Below are 18,548 nucleotides of genomic sequence, written 5' to 3'. Positions count from 1 at the left end.
TGTTTTTTGCATTTCCTCTTCCTTTGAACCAGAACTCAGATACAAATGATTAACTGTTTGTGTTATTAACATGAAAAAACCTTAAAACTGTCTTTCTGGATCTTCTGTAATTGGCAGTTACAAATTCAAAATTAAGTTGAAATGCTCCATTTCACACAGGAATTCACACGTTCAGGAAGTCCTACTGTTCCTACTATACAAGGAGTTAAATCAAATGTTTCGGTTGTCCATATTAGCAGCATACACCATAAAACAGAGGGTATGGTGTTATGAAAAAGTAGTTATCTTCAATACCTTTAACACAAATACACAGGATCAGCATGTGCTGGACTCCTGAGACCCTGACTTCCAGCCTGTTGAACCTTCTCTTAGGTCAAATGACATTTTGATACCGAAGGATGATGATAATCCATTTTGTCAGAGGTTCAGCTGTGTGTGGTATGCGGAAGCAGGATGCCGCGGCAGGGCTTCAGTGCTGGAATGCTGTGGAGCTTTATTAATATCTTGCAAAGCTCTGCTGAGCAAAATGCAAACAGCACAGGGCCCTTTGCAACATCTGCTAACACTGGACATCCACGGGAACAGTGAAAGGCATCTTTGCTGACCTCACGTCACCAAACCAACCTGCACATCGCAGCTGCCAACCACTGAGGTATCTGGCCTTTAAAATAATCCCCCCTCCCCAATTTCCTCCCACCCCTACTAAAATGAACCCCCTCCCCTCCCAAAACCCCAAGCATTCGTAGTGGAAAGTACTAGACAACTTGAACAGGTCACTACAGTTACCATGATGATACAAACATAGTGTCCTGGGAAGGTATTCCTGTAAACTATTGGTGTCTTCCGATGTAGGAAATTGTACTGTAGTTTCCTTTCTGGGACCTAGCCCTGAGAGGTCATTGATATAAATAAGAAAAAGGAACTGAGGGTGATGAAACACTGAGGGTGTTGTGCTTCATCAGTGGTGGTTCCAGAAATAGTTCTGCCAATGCAGTTTGATACATACTTAGTGTATGTATTCCTATAGTAATTTGATCCTTACAACCAGTACTTACTACATAGATATGTAATATATAAAAGGTTTGCACTGCATAAGTTTTATGGCTTACACTGAAAACATTTAAAAGCCTTTTTTTTTTTTAAAAAAAGAGTTTATTTTCCACAAGGAAGAGCAATAGGAAAAATTAAATTGTTTTCCACATATTGTTTTCTTGAAACAGAGTCTACAAGGACATATTCAGCACCAAAACTAAAAACAAAAAAAAAGAAAAGAGAAGTACAAACAGCCATAGAATATAATCTATAAAGCAAACATTAATATTGCACTTTGTTTCTCTAATGTTTGGATTTTACTTATTTTTTCCCTAATTCAGATCAGGATTCTATATCAAATACCGGGCTACAACTGTGAACCTCATGTTTTATAATGCTGAGAATTGACCAATATTTGTGGAAGAATAGTAATGCCTCTAAACAACTAACAAAATGGTTTAAATGGAAAGTCTTTATTTGATAGTTTTAGAATTTTTCACTCTGATCACAAAGGCTGTGATGCAATGCCAATTACCACAATATTGGTCAATCCTGCTTCATACGCAATTTTCCATTATACTGTGATAAGTACTTTAATGCTATGTATATCAGCAATTGTTCCCTAGTCTGTTAAAACAAAAACAAAAGGAAAAAAAAGTAAAACCACCAAATGCCCTTTTATGCCAACGATCCCATCAGCTCTTAAATTTTTTTTGTCTGGTTGGAGAGGGTACAGGAAAGGGACATTCACAAAATGGCCTAATAATGTAAGACATCACCCAATTTCCTTATTAGCCAGTATTCTTGCTTATCAAAGCCAAAACTTTCTAACTGAATCACTTAAAACGCGACTCGTGTTTATACTTTTTCACCCTGTTATCATTTTTGAAACATGAAATACCTTTCATGTTCTCATAAAGGCCACTTATGGAAAAGCCTATTTTGTCATTTTATGAAGCCTTAAAAACAAGGCAATTTTTCTAAAAATAAGCACCATGCAGAAACACCAGCTTTATTCTTCCCCTCCCTTCTGAGCTGTTTTATTGCACGAGGAGATACATGATGGATTAGATCCCAATTTGTTTAAACAGTCAATGCCAGAAGTGCATCCCTTTGTGAATAGTCTGTTACGTGATTTCTGAAAAGGGAAGCTGACTTTCCCAAGGCTCTAGCATGTTAAGTGCTGGTATTTGTATTACCAGATCTAATGGCTCCATCACACTCTTTCTCTTTCTTCACCTCCATCTTTGGGGTACGCTCAGGGAGTGAGTACTCTGTTTGTGTTCTGAATGAAAGTATGTTTAAAGTTATTGGGGTTTTTGTTTTAAAGCTCTTGGGAGTAGCCCAGGAGATGCAATCATCAAAGTAATTCTCAGTTAACTAATATTTGAGTTCAGCTGGTAACACTGATATTCTGGCCCAGTTTCATTATACTTCTAGTCATAGTATTTTTACAGTATCATAAACCCTGAAGATAATACAAAGTGCACAAACTGAGCTGTCTTTTACAATAGTCCAAGCTCATCTTATAGTCTGAAATATACTTTCTATTAGAGACTCCTTATATAAAGGTATAGAATTTTTGGTGATTAGGTAACTACGTAAAAAAATAAATTTACTTTCCCTTTCATCCCTACTAGTTGAGAAATCTCTCTGCCCATGAATCCCAGACAGTGTATGACTATGTCCTTTTAAAATTCTTTTGACTCTTAGCCAGTGTCTGCTGGTGCTGCTTTCACTTGTGCCTTTTATTTATTTATTTTTTAAAGCTTCACAACTTGACCATCTTTTTCTTAACATAGGAAGTTAAGAAGGGAATGCAGGTGGGTTTTGTAACTTTTGTGTATGTCCCTATTCCAAATCCCCCTCTCAAGAAAAGAACAAAAACAGAACACAAACACAAAACAAAAAAAGTAACTCAACAGTGCAACGTAACAAAACAAATAGCATTCCAACAGTTTGGCAAGTGATGAGTTCACCTGAGATTAAGTGATTTTTAGGCAGTCTGTAATAAAAATGCTGCTTTGTGATAATAGTAGAAAGGCAACAAATTTTTAAAAGAAATCAAGAAGGTATACAATCCTGACAGAGTCTTATTAGTTTCCTTCCGTTACCTCCCCCCTACCCCACCCCCACATATCTGTTGCTTATCTACTACAGTAGGCTGCAAAACATACAGCAAGAAAGATTGGCTTGAAGGCATTTGATGTTTGTAAATAAATCCACAATAGGATCCAAGCTGAAGAGGTGATACATGATCAGCCTATTAGAACAATTCTGAGCATGTGCATATGCAGGTAAAGTCCAGGCTACATTAAATTAAAAAAAAAAAAAGTCAGTGCATTTGTCAAAGTCTTTGTCGCTGTTTTTTTTGTCAAAGCTTTCTTTTGCTCCTTGTTGTGCAGACCACGAACAAGTAAGAGGGGGTAACAACAGTCAGGCATAAATGAGAAAAAGCTGTAGTGACACCAAACTGCACAATGTAAGCAATGAGCATGTGCAAATTTTCAAATCATAATAGGAAGCCATCCCTCTCTTACAACGTGGTGAGTGTTTTGACACACATGACTGTAGGCTAGTAAGGCTGCTCCTAGTATGTGCCAGTATTTAAGGGGGAAAAAAAGCTCAGGTCTTCAAGCATGTGTAGCAGCCCTATGATGTTGCTGTAGGCTTCTAAGCATGATCACAGGTTGTTTTCATTTGTTCACCATACAGGCAAGAGCAATATCACTTCCTTTGAAAGTGTGTCTCCACTATGACGCCTTGATCTTCAACACGGCAGATATGATTCAAAACCCAAGTCAAGTCAGCTTATTATGGATTTCTTCAACGAGAGGGGCAAGATGGTCTGTCATCTGTGGGCTGATCTGGGTTTGGATCAATCTAACCAAAAGGGGTGGGAGAGGTGGAAAAAAAAGACATTTTAGAATCAATTGCTAGAGATAAATCAGAATTCACATGTTTAAGCAAATTATAACAATACATGGTATTCCCAATCCAAAGGTTATGAAACAAATGATAAACTTCTGGTCATTGAAACTTGGATAAAATTAATAGAAGCATTCATATTAAATGGAAGATTTTAAACTACAGGTTTATAACAACTTAAGGATAAGCACAAAGAACTAATACCAAACATAAAAAAAACAAAAAAACAAAAAAAACCCTGATTTACTCCAGAAGGATGACACATGTATTACTAAAAATGTTATCTAAGAAACATTTAATTCATTTGAGAAATTGGGAAGTTTTGCTTGAAAAGGCAGAAAGTTATCAGTAAAAAGTAATTCTACTTTTAAAATAGTTAATCCTCAATATCCCATGAGATGTTTCAAAAGCTCATGTGGTCCTAGACCTTACTCTTCTTCCTTTCCTCAAAGGAGCAGGGGAAACAACCTGCTAGCTTAGGTCTCCAGACTGGATGGTAAGACTAGTTTTAAGTGTGCAGCCTTTTAGGCAACATTGTATCAGTTAACTTTATACAACTTTTTGTTGTTGTTAAAGTTGTTTAAATTTTTGTTAAAAAAATTAAAGTTAAAAAAATACTTCTAAATCTTGGAGTACTTAAAATGAAAAGGACTAAAGAGTTGTACTCCAGAGTTAAGCTACAGCAGAGCCCTCAGGGAAGTCTCTAGCACACAAAGAATTCCCCCCTCTCCCCACTTTGTAGTGTTAGTGTTTCAAGGGGGAAGTGTGTGGGTGGGGGGCAAGGAGAGAAAAAAAAACCCAACAACATAATACATAATGCTGTTTGCTTAAAGTGGGAGAATTCAGGCAAAGATTTAGCCAAAGGGGACAGTATTTTTCTTTTGTTCTATACCACTGCTTCTTCTTGAAAAATATGCTGATATCTTACAAAATATGTTTACATTTTATAGAGAGAAAAGGAGGGGAATAATGAACAAAAAAAACCCACAACACTTTATAGTCTAATACTTTCTGTAAATTTCTAAGAAGTGCTGCCAAGAAAAATTAACTTCCAGGCCTGCAAAGGCACTTGACAGAGCACCTTACAAACATAAGGCAAAGGTGATGTAAAAAAGCGTGTGTAACCCATGCTATGAAACAGACATGGAAAAGTCTTGATGATTCATCTGCATCTTGCTAAAGGGTGTGTGGTGGGGGGGTGGCAGGAAGGCAGCTTGTTTCCTTTTCCTCACTTTAGTGGTTTCTCCTAATTTTAGGAAAGAGAAATATCTTCCTAGATTTATTCCACAAGAGAAAATTCAGACAAACAATAAATTAATCATCATATTCCATCTAATATACCTACTTCTGAATAGAGGGGTGGAGGCAGAAAACGAAACTCCTGGATGTATGCAAATAATGGTCCTTGAAGTGCTCTCTCAAAATCATCACAAGCAGCTATGGGTGCAAGGCTGGACTGTCTCTGTTCCTCTGTGACCACTTCTGCATAGCTAGGAGGTGCTGAAGGGAAAAGGTACACGCAGTTCGAACAACAAGTTCTTATGCATGTCAAAATATATAACATGATAAATATTATACTTTCATCATTATAAAAAGCATCTGCAGATAGGTAAAAGAGTTCAGTGACTTTTTTTTTTTTAAATTGTTGAACACAAAAGTGACCTAGACAATTTCATTTTATTCTAAGATTAAGCTTATGTTCAAAAACAGACTGACCACTGTGTATTGTGGCTTAATTATCCCCTTAATTTAAGCATACCAAGGATGCTGTATTTTCCGTACAGGCAGAAATGACAGAACATTACAATCCTCTGGATTCCAGAAATCTCAGTCTAGTATTTGTACTTACAAAATAGTATGTTCACTAAGTATGTGAAAACAGAGGGAAGGAGATAAAGTTCCTCCTCTGGCCAGAAGGGAGATACTCTATAGAAAAGAACTATACCACCTTTTCAGAAAGCCCTGGCTACAAAGGCTGGCAAGAGACCGAGGAACTGCTAATATTATGGGCTGTAATGCCTTATAAGCAAGGATGCAACTGGAATACTGAAGGTGAAAGTAATGAAATTCTACACAGATACAACAGCATCCTATGCCTTCACTTCTACCAGGTTCCAAGGCAGTTTGATTTCCCTGCCTTTCCTAGGCAGAAAGGCGATGAGGGAGGAAACTCTGTTCCTCTACATAAAACAGGTGGCAAGGGAACACCCACAAAGGATTTCCTGTGGGCACTGCTATGGAAGGACAGAATGTGGTTCTGTTAGCAAGACAGCAATGAATAAACAGACAAACATCAAAACAGAACAGCAAATTGCTTTGGATTTGTATTGTCAAGTTACCTTCTGGTCTTTCAGGCAGGGTCAGACCAAGCCAATTCATGTTCATGCTACACTGGCTGCTCACACTTGATGTTCTGCTACCAAACGGGTGTAGAGGAATGGTACCAATGACCAGTGGTAAGTTAAGGAATAAATCCATGGCTCCTGGAATATCAACATACACCTGAAGAAAAATAAAAAGAGAAAGAAACATGAGTTTGTGTCAGCACTTCATGAGACTAAGTTTTTCTTCCCATGGAAGTTTCTATGAGGAACTTGTTTCTAATTGTCTCTTTTAGGGCCTATGCCCCTATGGAGTTATAAACTCTCAGAGTTAACGGAAGCTCAACATTCTTAACATGAGGCCTCACATGGAAATGCAGTCTACTCATGACACGTTTGTTTGGCTGACACACAATTATTTTAAGAACTTGCATGATTTGAACCAAATTCACTTACAGATCTCTTGTCGGGACACTAATACTAGGACATGTATTTCTTTTGTAACTGATTAGCAAAAAACACTTTTGTTAGGAATTTGTATGGAATGATGGAAATTACTCATACTTGAGAATGGAACAGACCATCCAACATACCATTAGTGAATACTCCACACGGATTATACTACAGTCAAGGATTGAAGGGGAAACAGGTGGAATTTTCAACACTTTGCCATTCCAGGTTTCTGTTTTGCCAGACGACAGGGACTCCCCACGCAGGCTGGCAACAAGCTGTTTGACTTCCTTCATTTTCCCTTTGGCATAGAATGCCTGTGTTTGGTAAATGGCTGCCTTTGGCACCACCATACGGGAAGAGCAGTTCTCAATCTCAGCAAAGATCTGAATTGATTCACCTGAAACAAAACAGAATTTCAAGTTCTCTTTACATTTACAAGGCAGCTTAAGCAAACTGTCAGAGTCTATATAGTTATAATGCACTAGACCTTGCCATCACTACTCTACCTGGAAAAACATCCACTGATGCTAACGAGAGCAAGATCACCATACGCTAATCTAAAACAAAAATGTACAAGTCTAACAGAAGCAGATGTCCTTCAGCAATCTGGAGATAGAACTAGTGCTGTCTGTTTTACTTTACAATATTCTGAGGCGATTGCTGAATGTGGACTGAAGTGGTAAAAATAGCCTTAATATTTCATTTATAGAAAACCCGTAAGTACAAACTGTAGTTTTAAAAGGGAAGGAGAAACATTTCCTATAATTACTTCTGTTACGTACCTGGGGTGTAGCCCTTCCTTTCAATTTTGGCACTTAAGGATATTGGGCCTGAGGTACAAAACCAACAACAGAGAGTCTTTTCTTTTGTGCCTGCTTGGGGTGACTGCAAGAAAAGAATAAAATTGCCCATTAAATTAAGAGTTCAGTGAAACTCATCAGCTATTTTAATCAACACAAAAATAATCATTTTCATAATATACTTATTATATATTTTTAGAAACAAAACTAGTTCTATTCATAGGAAAAATATGAAGCAATTTAAATGGTATTATGCAGATAAAATTTTGTCTTAATTCCACTGCTGCATTAACACTGCTTTTTTCTCCCACCCATGGGATCCTCCATACTATAGTCATACTTAGAACTTTTTTTTTTTAATAATTAAAATAAATACTGGATAGCTTAAAATAAAATGCTTTATAGCCTACACATCCTAACATACTGTTGGCAGAGCTTTTCATTTAATTATCAGTAAATTAGAACATCTTCCCACTTTTCATTACACTGCATTTCAGAAACAAAGTAACTAAGCCAAACTACTGTAATCTTGACTCCTGCTATTTCCTCAGTTTCTGTCTCTTCTATATTAAACAGACTTTGTTATTTTACATGAAATGAGGATTAAGGGCTTGATCCAAAGCCCATTAAAGTCAAATGGGAGCCCTTTGATTTTAATGGAGTTTGTGCAAGGCCAAGGTCCCTTTGCAAGTCTGATTTTTCACCCATACACACAAGAAACCTATTTCAATGGACTTTGTTTTAAAATTTATTTTTTTCCATAGATTAGAATTTGAGGAAGGGAAAAAAAGAAAGGGATTTTAGGCCAGATTGAAATTAAATCCTCATTGAAAGCAGTTGTGATATTAAAGTAATTTTAATAAAATGAAATTTCAGAAAGTTTATACAGAATTGTGATAATTTCTCCCCATCAGTAGAAAGTTATTCATATGGAAATTATCAATTATGCACTGCAGTACATTTTTTTTACTTTGCATTTTTAAGTTAGCAGTCTCTCACTGAAATATTTTTATGAGTTGCACTGTTCCTTCCATAGATTATTCCTTATTTAAAATCAAAGAGGAACAGTTCATAGAAATTCTCCTTGTGAGTAAGATTTTATAATTTATTATCAATTTAAACTGACAAATGCATTTACATCTTATGTTTTGTTAAAAATTAAGCAACTCTGTACAGAATAATTTAGCTTTCAAAATACCAGCAGTTAAAGAGTTGCTAAACTGAAATAATGTTTAAAAGATCAGCTGTAGTTAAACTAGCAAATAAATATTAGATAAATTAGATGTTGATGTTGTTTTGGTCACTGTACTTCATTATTTGTATGCCAGAAACAAAGAATGAGTAATTCTGTCAATTCTTACCAGTAATGAAGGAGTGTTGATATCTATATGTTCAAAGACTGTAAATTCCTTCTTTAATTTTACTGGTAGAAGCCAAGGCCTATGCAATTCGGCTTTCACCCAATAGCGCACACTGCCATGTCTGCCTTCGAATGAGGTAGCAAGTGGTCTGTGCAGGACACAAAGGTCAAAATTGAGTAAAGTCTTTATCTCTCTTTCTAATAATGATACAATTGATCAGCTTAGGAAGTACTATGTTGAACTGTATTTTCAATGCATCATAATATTTAATTAAGCATAACTTATTTGCAAAGTTTCCATATCTCAGAAAATTCAAGATTAAAGTTGGGAGAAAAAATCATCTCCAATTCATCCAACAGTAGTTTTGTAAAAATTTTAAGAATCGATGAAAGAATTGTGCTAGAAAATGCCAGAAGAGTACACATTTCCTTTAAACTTAAGAGGCCACTTTCAAGTCTAGAATGCTGCATGACATTTTAAGGCGTTTAATATTACCAACTCAAAATTAGCATTAGTAGCAGTCAATTATTGTTTGGGATATTGTATTTTGTAAATAATTATGTATTGTTTACTTGGCTGGTATCTCAGTGTCTGGTTTATTTTAGCTGCAACTAAGCACTTTTGTCATTTTTTTCGCCTTAAGCAGGGTAGTTAAACATCTCAATTTAGAGCTCTGAATAGAGAGAGGCTATTTTGAGTATCTTCTAATTTCCCTCTACTCTGAGGAGGCCATCTTAAAATATTAATTAAAAAAAAAACCCAAAAAACAAAAAACCACACAACTCTGGAAGACAAAGGAAGTCCTTTTTGGGAGCTGGAGGAAGAAAAGGCATGGAAAGGGGGTCCAAACCTTTCAGCATCACCTTCTTCTGCAACATTGTAAAATGAAGGACATAAAATCTTTCTACTTCAGTTATCTCAACAGTACTTTTCTTTCCAAAACTTATTTTTTTAAGATCAGAGTAGGAATTTTTATGTTGTACTATATTTTTGAATGCATCATAACATATAAATTAAGCATAAGTTACTTGCAAAACTTCCCTATTTTCTACAGTTAACACTGGCTGTGCTAGGACTTTACTAAAATGATTCTTTGATATACAGGTTTGACATGTCTATTTGTACATCTGAAACATATTTTTGGTAAAAATCATCTAAATGAAACGATTTTCTAATCAGTCTTCAATGTTTCATCCTGCCCCAGTATCCTTTAGGGCAAAATCAATAAAGCAAGTCCATGCCTTGTTTCTTCCACCATTGCTTTATAGTTTGTTTTGTTTTAAATGAATTTTGGTAATAGTCTAAGGATACAAAATAGTAAGTAGACAGTGTCAAACTATTGTTCGTCAGGCCTTCAGGCGTTTACTACCAGCCTTCATTTTCTTAGTATTATCAGAAGCTAGTTTCACAGTATTCCTTCAAATCACTTAAGAGCTTTAGTATTTTGACCAATGCTTGTGGTGTTTTACTGGTCATTTATTTAATCTCAGACTAAATACTCCACGTATACTGTTTGTGTTTTCATATTTAAATATCCCTTCCAACTTAAGGGAAGATCAATATTATCCTTCCTTATTACTTCTTGTAGTTGAGATTTTCATCTCAATGTTAAATTGACTTCTAAAAATCTCTACATACATAGCACTCTTAAGTGTCCCAGTAACCTCTACTGTAAAACCCTGTACTATTCACTTTGAAACTGACCTGTAAAAACATCATCTGCAGGTTCTGCTAAAGCCAGCACCTCTAATAAACAGATGGTTTATTAGCTTTAATATTAGATATTAGCCTACTTTAGTACAGCATTCTGCCAACATTTTCAACCTCACTGACTTCAAAGATTGCCTTTTACAGTAAAAGGCTCCTCTTCCTCCCTTTTTTCCCCATCCATTTCCAGACTCTCTCTGTTCCTTAGTATTTAATTTCATGTTTTAGCCAATTTCCATGTTGGAAATTTCCATGTTTCCTCTATGTATGTCTTCTCTTCACAATGTCTGTGTTGGACAGGGGTGTGTGTGGGGTGGGAGGGTGGTATGTGTAGCCATCTTAACACTTCTTTTGCATAAAGGCCAGCCTGAGTACATACATGCTATTTAAACTAGAACAATCTCCTCTTTTGTTCAAATGTTGTTAAACTTGCCACATCTGTCGCAGACTGAGCCCAAACAATTAAGCTGTGATCTTATCACTAGTTCTGCTGGTCTGCATGGCTCCAGTAAAATCTTGGGTCAGTTGGAAGGTATCTCAGCCACTCTGCAGGACTCAAATGACAGTTCAATTCCCCTCCATTCTCCTGGGGAGGAGTAAAATATTGCAAGGCACAATGAGTCAACAGACCTTGGTCAAAAGAGAGTACCAACTGGGCAGCAAAGAGCTCCTGTTTTGTTGAAAAACTGTTTACCAGCATAAAAGCAACCTCTTCAGTTTAATGAGATTATGTCCTCTGTTGCATGTCTGAGCACAATTCCTACTACCATTGAAAAGGTTTCCCCTCCACCCACAACAAGATTTTTTCTTAGGCAGGTATGTATCTTGGCCTTCTCTCACACAACCTGAGTAGTGCTTGTGGGTACTTACGTCTGTGGAAGCTCAAAGCTGAATGCATATTCATGCCTTCCTGAATGAATAGTGTGAAGGCCTTCTTCAGAATTGTCATCATCTAGGAGGGAAAAACCCAATATGCTATTCCACCTGTAAACATTTTACACAGCATAATATATTATATAGGTTTCTTTTTCAGAGTAAAGGGGACTTATACACTCATTACAATACTTAAGAACATGGTATCCCATAAACAAGTATCTCCAGTCCATTTGTATCAACTGCTAGATGTAAGGCCACAAAACTTTTAAAGGTAGGTAATGTAGCCAGGTTCATCTTACATAAAAGCAGAGGTTAACTTGTTTTATTATTCGCTGCTGAATACTGGCATAGTTGTAAATGCTGCCATTTCAAGCTCTGCTTGAAAGATCTGTACTGGAAATCACGTTTTCCAACATGATTTTTAGTTCAAAACTTAAATAAAGTAGAGCTTTCTCTTTAATAATATTAAGCGATTTAATACTTGGTATGAAGTTTGCTCCATAAGATAAATTTAGTAATTCAGCTTTTTATCTTCTGCCTAGCAACAGTGTCCAGAAGTTAATGAGAGAGAGACAGACAAACTGACAGACAAACGGGGGGAGGGGGGAGGAGGAAGAGGTGTACATGCACCACCTAGAAAGTACCAGGCAAATTCAGGAGCATAGGAGGTGGAAAGCTGTCCAATTAATGTTGTTTAGAGCTATTCTATAAAAAACTGAAGGTTTAGCTGGATCTTGCTTGTATAGCTAAGACCCAATTCCTAATGCCAACAAGAAAGCTGACTTTTGTTTATAGTCATGATTCTCTGTATTGCTTTAAATGCTCCAACAAATTTGTGGCTTATTCTGATATAATTACCATAACACCAGAAAAATGCTAACTTCATCAAAATATAAAGTTACTTATGAGAAAATAACTGAGTATCTCATATACAAAAGGACTGGAATAATAAATACAGTGGGACTATGCAAAAGCAGTTGCTTAAAATCTTAAACATCATGGAGGAACACAGGCACATTTAAAAATTTGCAGTTCCTATTGTCCTACAAAAATGCTGATGCTCCAATTTCTTTAGTGCACCAGAAACGCTGAAACAAACCTATGGCGAGTAACCTAAAAAACCCCACTAGAACAGCATTTACAAAAATGCGTCTTCAGTGTGTAGCGTCGCAAAGAATCTCGAAGACAGGCTGAAAGTGCACCACAATGCGTGTTTGTGTGTGTGTGTATATATATATATATATATTTTTACACTTGCGAGTTTTTATTTATTAAAAAAAATATATCTTTCCCTTGCACATAAGTTTTTCTTCCCTTCCTTCCTTCTCTTTCTTTCTGCCAGCTCAGCAGTCCCACTGAGCCTGAGCGGCAGCAGCAGAACTGTGGTAAACAAGTGCTGAGCTGTCAATCACGGACTAGGCTGGAGCAGGAGAGGACCGGCCTAAACCGGCGCGAGCAGATCCCCAGCCAGCCAGCCAGCCGCTCATATACATACAGTATACATTACACCCCGCCGCATTTGCTCAGCAGCTCCGCTCGCAGCCTAGCCTGGCGGCCGGGGGAGGAGGGAGGCGGAGGCGCCGCCCGCCCCTCACCTTCCGGTCTGCTCGCAGCGCCGCGCCGTCGGCTCGGCTCGCGGCTGCCCCGCGCTACGTGCGAGGCGGCCCCCCGACCGTTACTGAGGCAGCTGGGAGGGGGAGGGGAGGCGGCGGAGTGAGGGACGTGACCGGCCGCAGAGCGTCGTGTCCCGGCGGCCGCCGTGCCCGCAGCGCCGCTGGCTGCCCGGCCGTTACGGCCTCTGCCCTCCCCCGAGAGGGGCTTTCCCAAGAGAGAGGGGCGCCGCGCCCAGGACCCCCGAGCCCCCCTCCCCGCCAAGGCCGTGGCTGCCAGGCAGGCCCTCTCACCGCCAGCAGCGCCGGGGGCATGGCGCCCCCCTGGCAGAGCGGCGCCCCGGCCTCGGTTTCAGCACGCCCGGAGCGACCCGAGGGCAGGCGGAGAGGCCCCACCGAGGCCGCGACCGGATCCCTAGCCGGGGGGGGGGGGGGGGGGCCGTGGGGCAGCACCAACTGGCGAGCGGAGGACCTGCCCCCGGCCTCCCAGCGAGGTAAACTGGGACTGCTCAGGGCACGACGAGGGTCCCCACCCCGCCCCCGTGCGCACTCCGCCGCCTGCTTGGGAAGGGGGGGCCGAGGTGCCCCTTCCCCTCGGTTCCGGACGGCGCCGGCCGGAGGCCGCCCTCGCTTCGCAAGCCGGAGTGGGGGCAAAGGAACCTGCTCTCTCAGCCGCCCCCCCCCCCGCGCCCCAGTCGCCGCCAATCAGCGGCTGGCATCGCCTTAGCAACAGGCTAACAAACCTCGGCAGGCCAATGACGGGGCGGGCGCGGGGCGTGGCCTCCGGGACGAAGCTAGGCTGAGCGGCGGCGAGCTAAGTCATTGAAACTCCGCGCGGCGCTCTAGGCGCTAGCAGTCGCTGCTCGGCTGCGGGGACAGAGGGGCAGCGGCTGCCCCCGCGGGCCGCCCGGGCTTTCGCACGCCGGAAGGGTGCGAGCCCTGTGCCCCTTCTGCCCGAGCGTGTAATATCTGTCCCTTCCCTCCAGTCTTTTGTTCCCTTTCCAGCCAAAAAGGAAGCCCTTTCCATCGGTGTCAGCACTTGGATCTACAACCCGCGTGCAAAGTCACTGACGCTGCTTAAGCGTCAAGTTGGGAGCAGTTGGGTTGCCCTCCTACTTGTAAGCATGCACCCTGCCATGAAAGGCTCATGCATGTTTGCACGTTTCTGTCAGCTGTAAACTGGAAGTGAATTAAGTTTCTCATCAGCGAATTATCTCCCAGACAGTAACATAAAGAACGTTTCAGCTACAGGCCACCTCGTTAGTGACCTATACTTGCTTGCATCACATTAGCATAATTAGAAAACTCAGCCCTGCTATAGTATTTATTTCAAAAAATGCCTTATAATAGGCTCAATGCAATTTGTAGTCAAACTTCTTTAAAAATTACATTTCTTCCTTAAAAAGGAAGGGGAAATAGCCTATTCATGCACCGATCTCTGCAGTAAATATGCTGCATATTAAAAAAAAAAAAGCAACCAAATTACATAACCAGTTTAAACATTATTTTCTTGTGCTAGGAATTAAGTCATCGCCACCACCTGACGCGTGTAACCAATCTGCGGAGAGGAGAAGGAGCACCCCCTCCCTCTCCCCAGGACTGGTCCCAAACAGGATTGAACCGCTTCTAACAAAGGGTGGAAACTTCAGAAAAACAAGCTTAGAGTCCCCTATACACAATGTAACACAATGTAACCCTGCGAACAATAGATTAACAAACCGAACACCCGCACTCCCCCTCACAGTGTGTTACCCCCTTTTCCATACCCAAAATAAGGGAATTTGCAGGGCACTTTACGTTTCTATCGGGCTTGGCAAACCAGGTTTTCATTGAATGCAGGTTCCAGAACTCCCCAACTTAGAAATGATACTCCCATTATACAATTAAGGACTTTTATTTGGTCTTTTGGACAGATCTTTACATCTGAGTCTCCCACACAGGGGCTTAATAAGAGAAATTAAAGGTAATTTACGAATTTACTAGTAGTTTAGAGCAAAGGACGGGGGGGGGATTACACGTGGGGTGATGATAGCATATGTCAAAATAAGCCACAGGGAATCTTCTATCTGCCAAAAATGATCCATCTTTAAAAATCATCACATATCAGTCTGAAAAGCAGAACTGTATCTATAATGTGTCAAAAAGTCTAGCTTTAAGTTCTAATTATATTTCACGATTTGATAGGCTGTTACCAGAAAAGTCATTTACTGCATTATCTGGTTTTGATTTTTTATTTTCCCCACAGAAAAAAAACAAATCTTGCTAGTATCACTATGACAAAACGATACTGCATTTTAAAGATACAGTGTTGATTAATTGCAAATCCTTATGAAAAAGCTCTGTTAAAGGGCAGGTAGTTTAAGAAAGTCCTGCTTGCAGGCACTTTGCAGATGCATCTCAGTACAGTTTTAACATTAAGTAAATGTCCATATAATGGAACAAAAATCCCGAGAAGGTAGTCTGCATCTTCTCATCTTTAGTAGATTTTATAGGCTACATGTTAAAAAGGGATAAACCAAGACGATGCAAAGACGCGTCCTTTTCTAGCAAAATGTCTGCATATAGTGAATTAATAAGTAAAAATCTTACCTCTTTCGTGCCCAATTAGGATGTCCTTATGGTTGAAATATTCTACTTCTTCAGTGTAATTTTGTGTATAGGCAGTGTTGGATCCAGCATTTCTAGATTCAGTCCAACGTACTTTTGCATGTCCTCTTGCATGAATTTTAAGAGATTTTACTCTAATTTCCCCAGTAACTTCTAAATTGACCCTTCCTGAGACTGTGTCCCCGCTAGAATAGACGGGGACATTGCTGTCATTGAGACAGTCAAAGCTTATTGTCAAACTCTTCACCTTCCCCAGCACCATGTTTTATAACAAAGTGTATAAAAATATACTGTAAGAAAAAAAAAAAGTCAAGATCTCATATAAAATGCGATCTTCACCTTGCACTGATCAAGCCTCTGCCGTGCAAAGAGCTTGCCGGCAGGATCAGCGTGTCGCCTACCAGCCCGTCATCGGGATTGCCTGGAAAGCCCCAGCCCTGGCGGCTGCCGCTGCGGCGGGCGGGCGGGCGGCGCGGCGCAGCTGCCCGGCGCTCTGGTCTCCCTACAAAGACGGCTGCGTGCGCGCTGCCAGCTCACTTTAAGAACAGCTTTGTGAAAAACAACCCCGCCGCGCATGCGCCGCGCCGCCGCCGGCTTCCGCCGCCGCTGCGCGCCCCCGCGCCCCCGCGCGCGCTCCCCGCGCGCCGTCCTCCTCTCGCCGGCCGCGCCGTGGCACCGCGGTGCGGCGGTGGGGGCTGGAGCGCCGCGAGCGGCACAGCGGCGGCGGCGGGGGGCTGTGGGCTCCTCCTCGGGAGGGCCGGGGGGCTCGTGGCGCTGCCCGGCCCCTCCGCCGCCGGCTGCCTGCTAACAGTAAAAAGAGCAGCGGTTCCGCCGGAGGCGGCGCGGAGAAGACGCTCGGCTTTTCGCTCGGCTGCAGATGTCGCCCAGAGCTTTTCGCTGGCGCAGCGGCCAGTCCTGAGCAGGCTGCAGGCAGGGAGCCGGGCCGCCGCCCGCCCGCCTCTACCCCCGGCGCCTCCCTGAGCGGGGAGGGCTGAGGGGGAGAAGGGCTTTCTGCTTCGGTGTCCTTTAAAGCAATGATTTCTACGTGAATCTGTGGATTCGCTGCACAGGCTCGAAAGATGCAGCTCATCCGCTTTCTAAACGACTTTGAAAAAAATCAGCTTGGCATCGGGGGGTGTCTTTGATAATAATCTTGTTTCCAAAAGTGAGCCTTTATGCAAAAGCAAACACTTAAACGTCTACCAAGGTGAAGTTTCCTATGTTAATACTTTTAAATGTAATCGTTGTACAGTAGCTTAGTTTGGGGTTTGGTTTGCTTGTTTTGCTGTCGCTCGTTTTTCTTTTTTTTCCTGTGGTGCCATTTCTTGGATAAACGTTCTAGATTAAATTATTAATGCTACATTTCTATTTTTTACCTTCTTTGTTAGTGACATAAGGTTTTCAACAAGACATCTAATGTAGGTGGTTAATATTTAACAAACTAGTGTGTTTTGAGAGTTGTATTCTTTCTAGGTCAGTGAAGTATGTAGCTAAAACAAAATTCAGACCAACAGTTATGTTTTGAAGCAGTATGCCTGTATTTACTTGTTTTCTCAAGTAAAAAGCCATTCGTATTTTCCCTGGCCTGACACCTGGTGGAGATTCTCACACTTTTTTCTTTTTTCTTTTTTTAAACAGAAAATGTTCAGCAATGTCCTTCTGGTATGTTAGAACTTTTTATGTTTTTGCACCATCTTGTGGTAAATATCCATACTTACCTAGACAACTTGTAAAAGAAGTAGAGGTATTTCATTCTTTTTCTGGTAATAATTTTCCTTTTGTTATCAAATCTTTAGATGCAGCTGGTTTCATACAACTGTTGATTTGCATGTTTTTCCTTTTTTCTACAAGGTAGAAGATAATTTTTTCTTCCACAGTCGCAGATCCCATCACTCTGTGTGTTTGGACTTGTTACAGGAAATATGAAAACTAACAGCCAAATGGGATGCTACTTCTGTGGCTCCATCCATGGAGTTCAGGCAGGAATGTCATGACTCTGTCGTTCAGGTTCTGGGTTCATTGTCACCATGTACCTCTGTCAGTGTGGATCTGCAAAGACTTGAAGTGTACAGCAGTTACCTTCTGCAGATCCAGTTAAGATCTGTGAAGGTTAGAAACTCAAGTGAATATTCATATGGATATTTTTTGTATACTTGTTGATAAGGGGACCTTCTTACATGATTGAAATATGGCATATGGTATTTTCTCATTTATTTTCTCATATAGATGATGTATTTTGTACACTTAGTAGATTTGCACATTCCAGGCTTGTTGGAGAAGATAAAATGTTTTGTTAAGCTGATGTAGGCCCCTCTTCCTGTATATGATCTACAGACAGGGCAGCCTTAACTTGCCTCCCCGACCAGTAGGATTGCTGTCTTTTGCCAAGCCATTTCTGGATACAAAAGAATAACATCGCTGCTGTCATGGTGTGGGATGTTTTCTAAGCATTTCATGTGAGTAGGCTATTGGGAAGATCCTACTATTTTTGAGCTTATGGGCCAAGTTCTGGTATGTTAGATTTGACCAATTTGCAGACAGTTGGAGTCCTGATCATATGTCATACTGGACAGCAGACAGCTCTTTCCAGTTCCTGGATTATTTGGAGAAAAATGCAGTGGAGAGTAACCCTATTTCTCAGACATATTGGACATGTTGAGAATGCTGATAAATCTAAGTTTCATTGCAGTGGTGAGACAGGTGCAATTCATTGCAATTTCTGCAGCTACTGGCATAGTTCAGACCTCTTGGAAGTTTTTCTAAACACATGGAAGTGAGTCCATTGAAATTACTAGGACATTTGGATATCCATGCAATGCAGAATTCCACAATCTTTGAAGCTTTATATTTTCA

At 40.6% G+C, this 18,548-nt stretch overlaps 1 protein-coding gene across 2 annotated transcripts; it reads right to left on the bottom strand.

Moving 5' to 3' along the window:
- Positions 1–1,135: 1,135 nt before the first annotated feature.
- ARRDC3 (arrestin domain containing 3) lies at positions 1,136–16,185 on the bottom strand. 2 transcript variants are annotated; one of them, XM_067315721.1, is made up of 8 exons: positions 15,678–16,185; positions 11,473–11,554; positions 8,896–9,043; positions 7,517–7,619; positions 6,875–7,131; positions 6,300–6,462; positions 5,306–5,460; positions 1,136–3,915 (listed from the first exon to the last, which is right to left on the bottom strand). In XM_067315721.1, exons 1-8 carry the CDS (start codon positions 15,955–15,957, stop codon positions 3,859–3,861), a joined length of 1,245 nt encoding a protein of 414 aa, XP_067171822.1. In that variant the 5' UTR covers positions 15,958–16,185; the 3' UTR covers positions 1,136–3,858. The 2 variants fall into 2 exon arrangements, with proteins under 2 accessions (XP_067171822.1, XP_013805398.2); XM_013949944.2 differs by lacking the exon at positions 1,136–3,915 and having other exon boundaries at positions 5,315–5,498.
- Between the last annotated feature and the right edge of the window lie 2,363 nt (positions 16,186–18,548).

Source organism: Apteryx mantelli, chromosome Z (assembly GCF_036417845.1).
Source record: "Apteryx mantelli isolate bAptMan1 chromosome Z, bAptMan1.hap1, whole genome shotgun sequence".
Lineage (NCBI taxonomy): Eukaryota > Metazoa > Chordata > Aves > Apterygiformes > Apterygidae > Apteryx > Apteryx mantelli.
This window is presented reverse-complemented; position numbering and strand designations above follow the sequence as displayed.

Bases quoted from the DNA above. Each gene is read 5' to 3' on its own strand.
- ARRDC3 (XM_067315721.1), bottom strand. From the start codon at position 15,957: ATGGTGCTGGGGAAGGTGAAGAGTTTGACAATAAGCTTTGACTGTCTC. The intron at 9,044-11,472 runs GTAAGTACCCAC...TGTCCTGCACAG, and splicing joins AGCTTTGAGCTTCCACAGAC to ACCACTTGCTACCTCATTCG. The intron at 7,620-8,895 runs GTAAGAATTGAC...CTTTTCTTGCAG, and splicing joins TCAACACTCCTTCATTACTG to TCACCCCAAGCAGGCACAAA.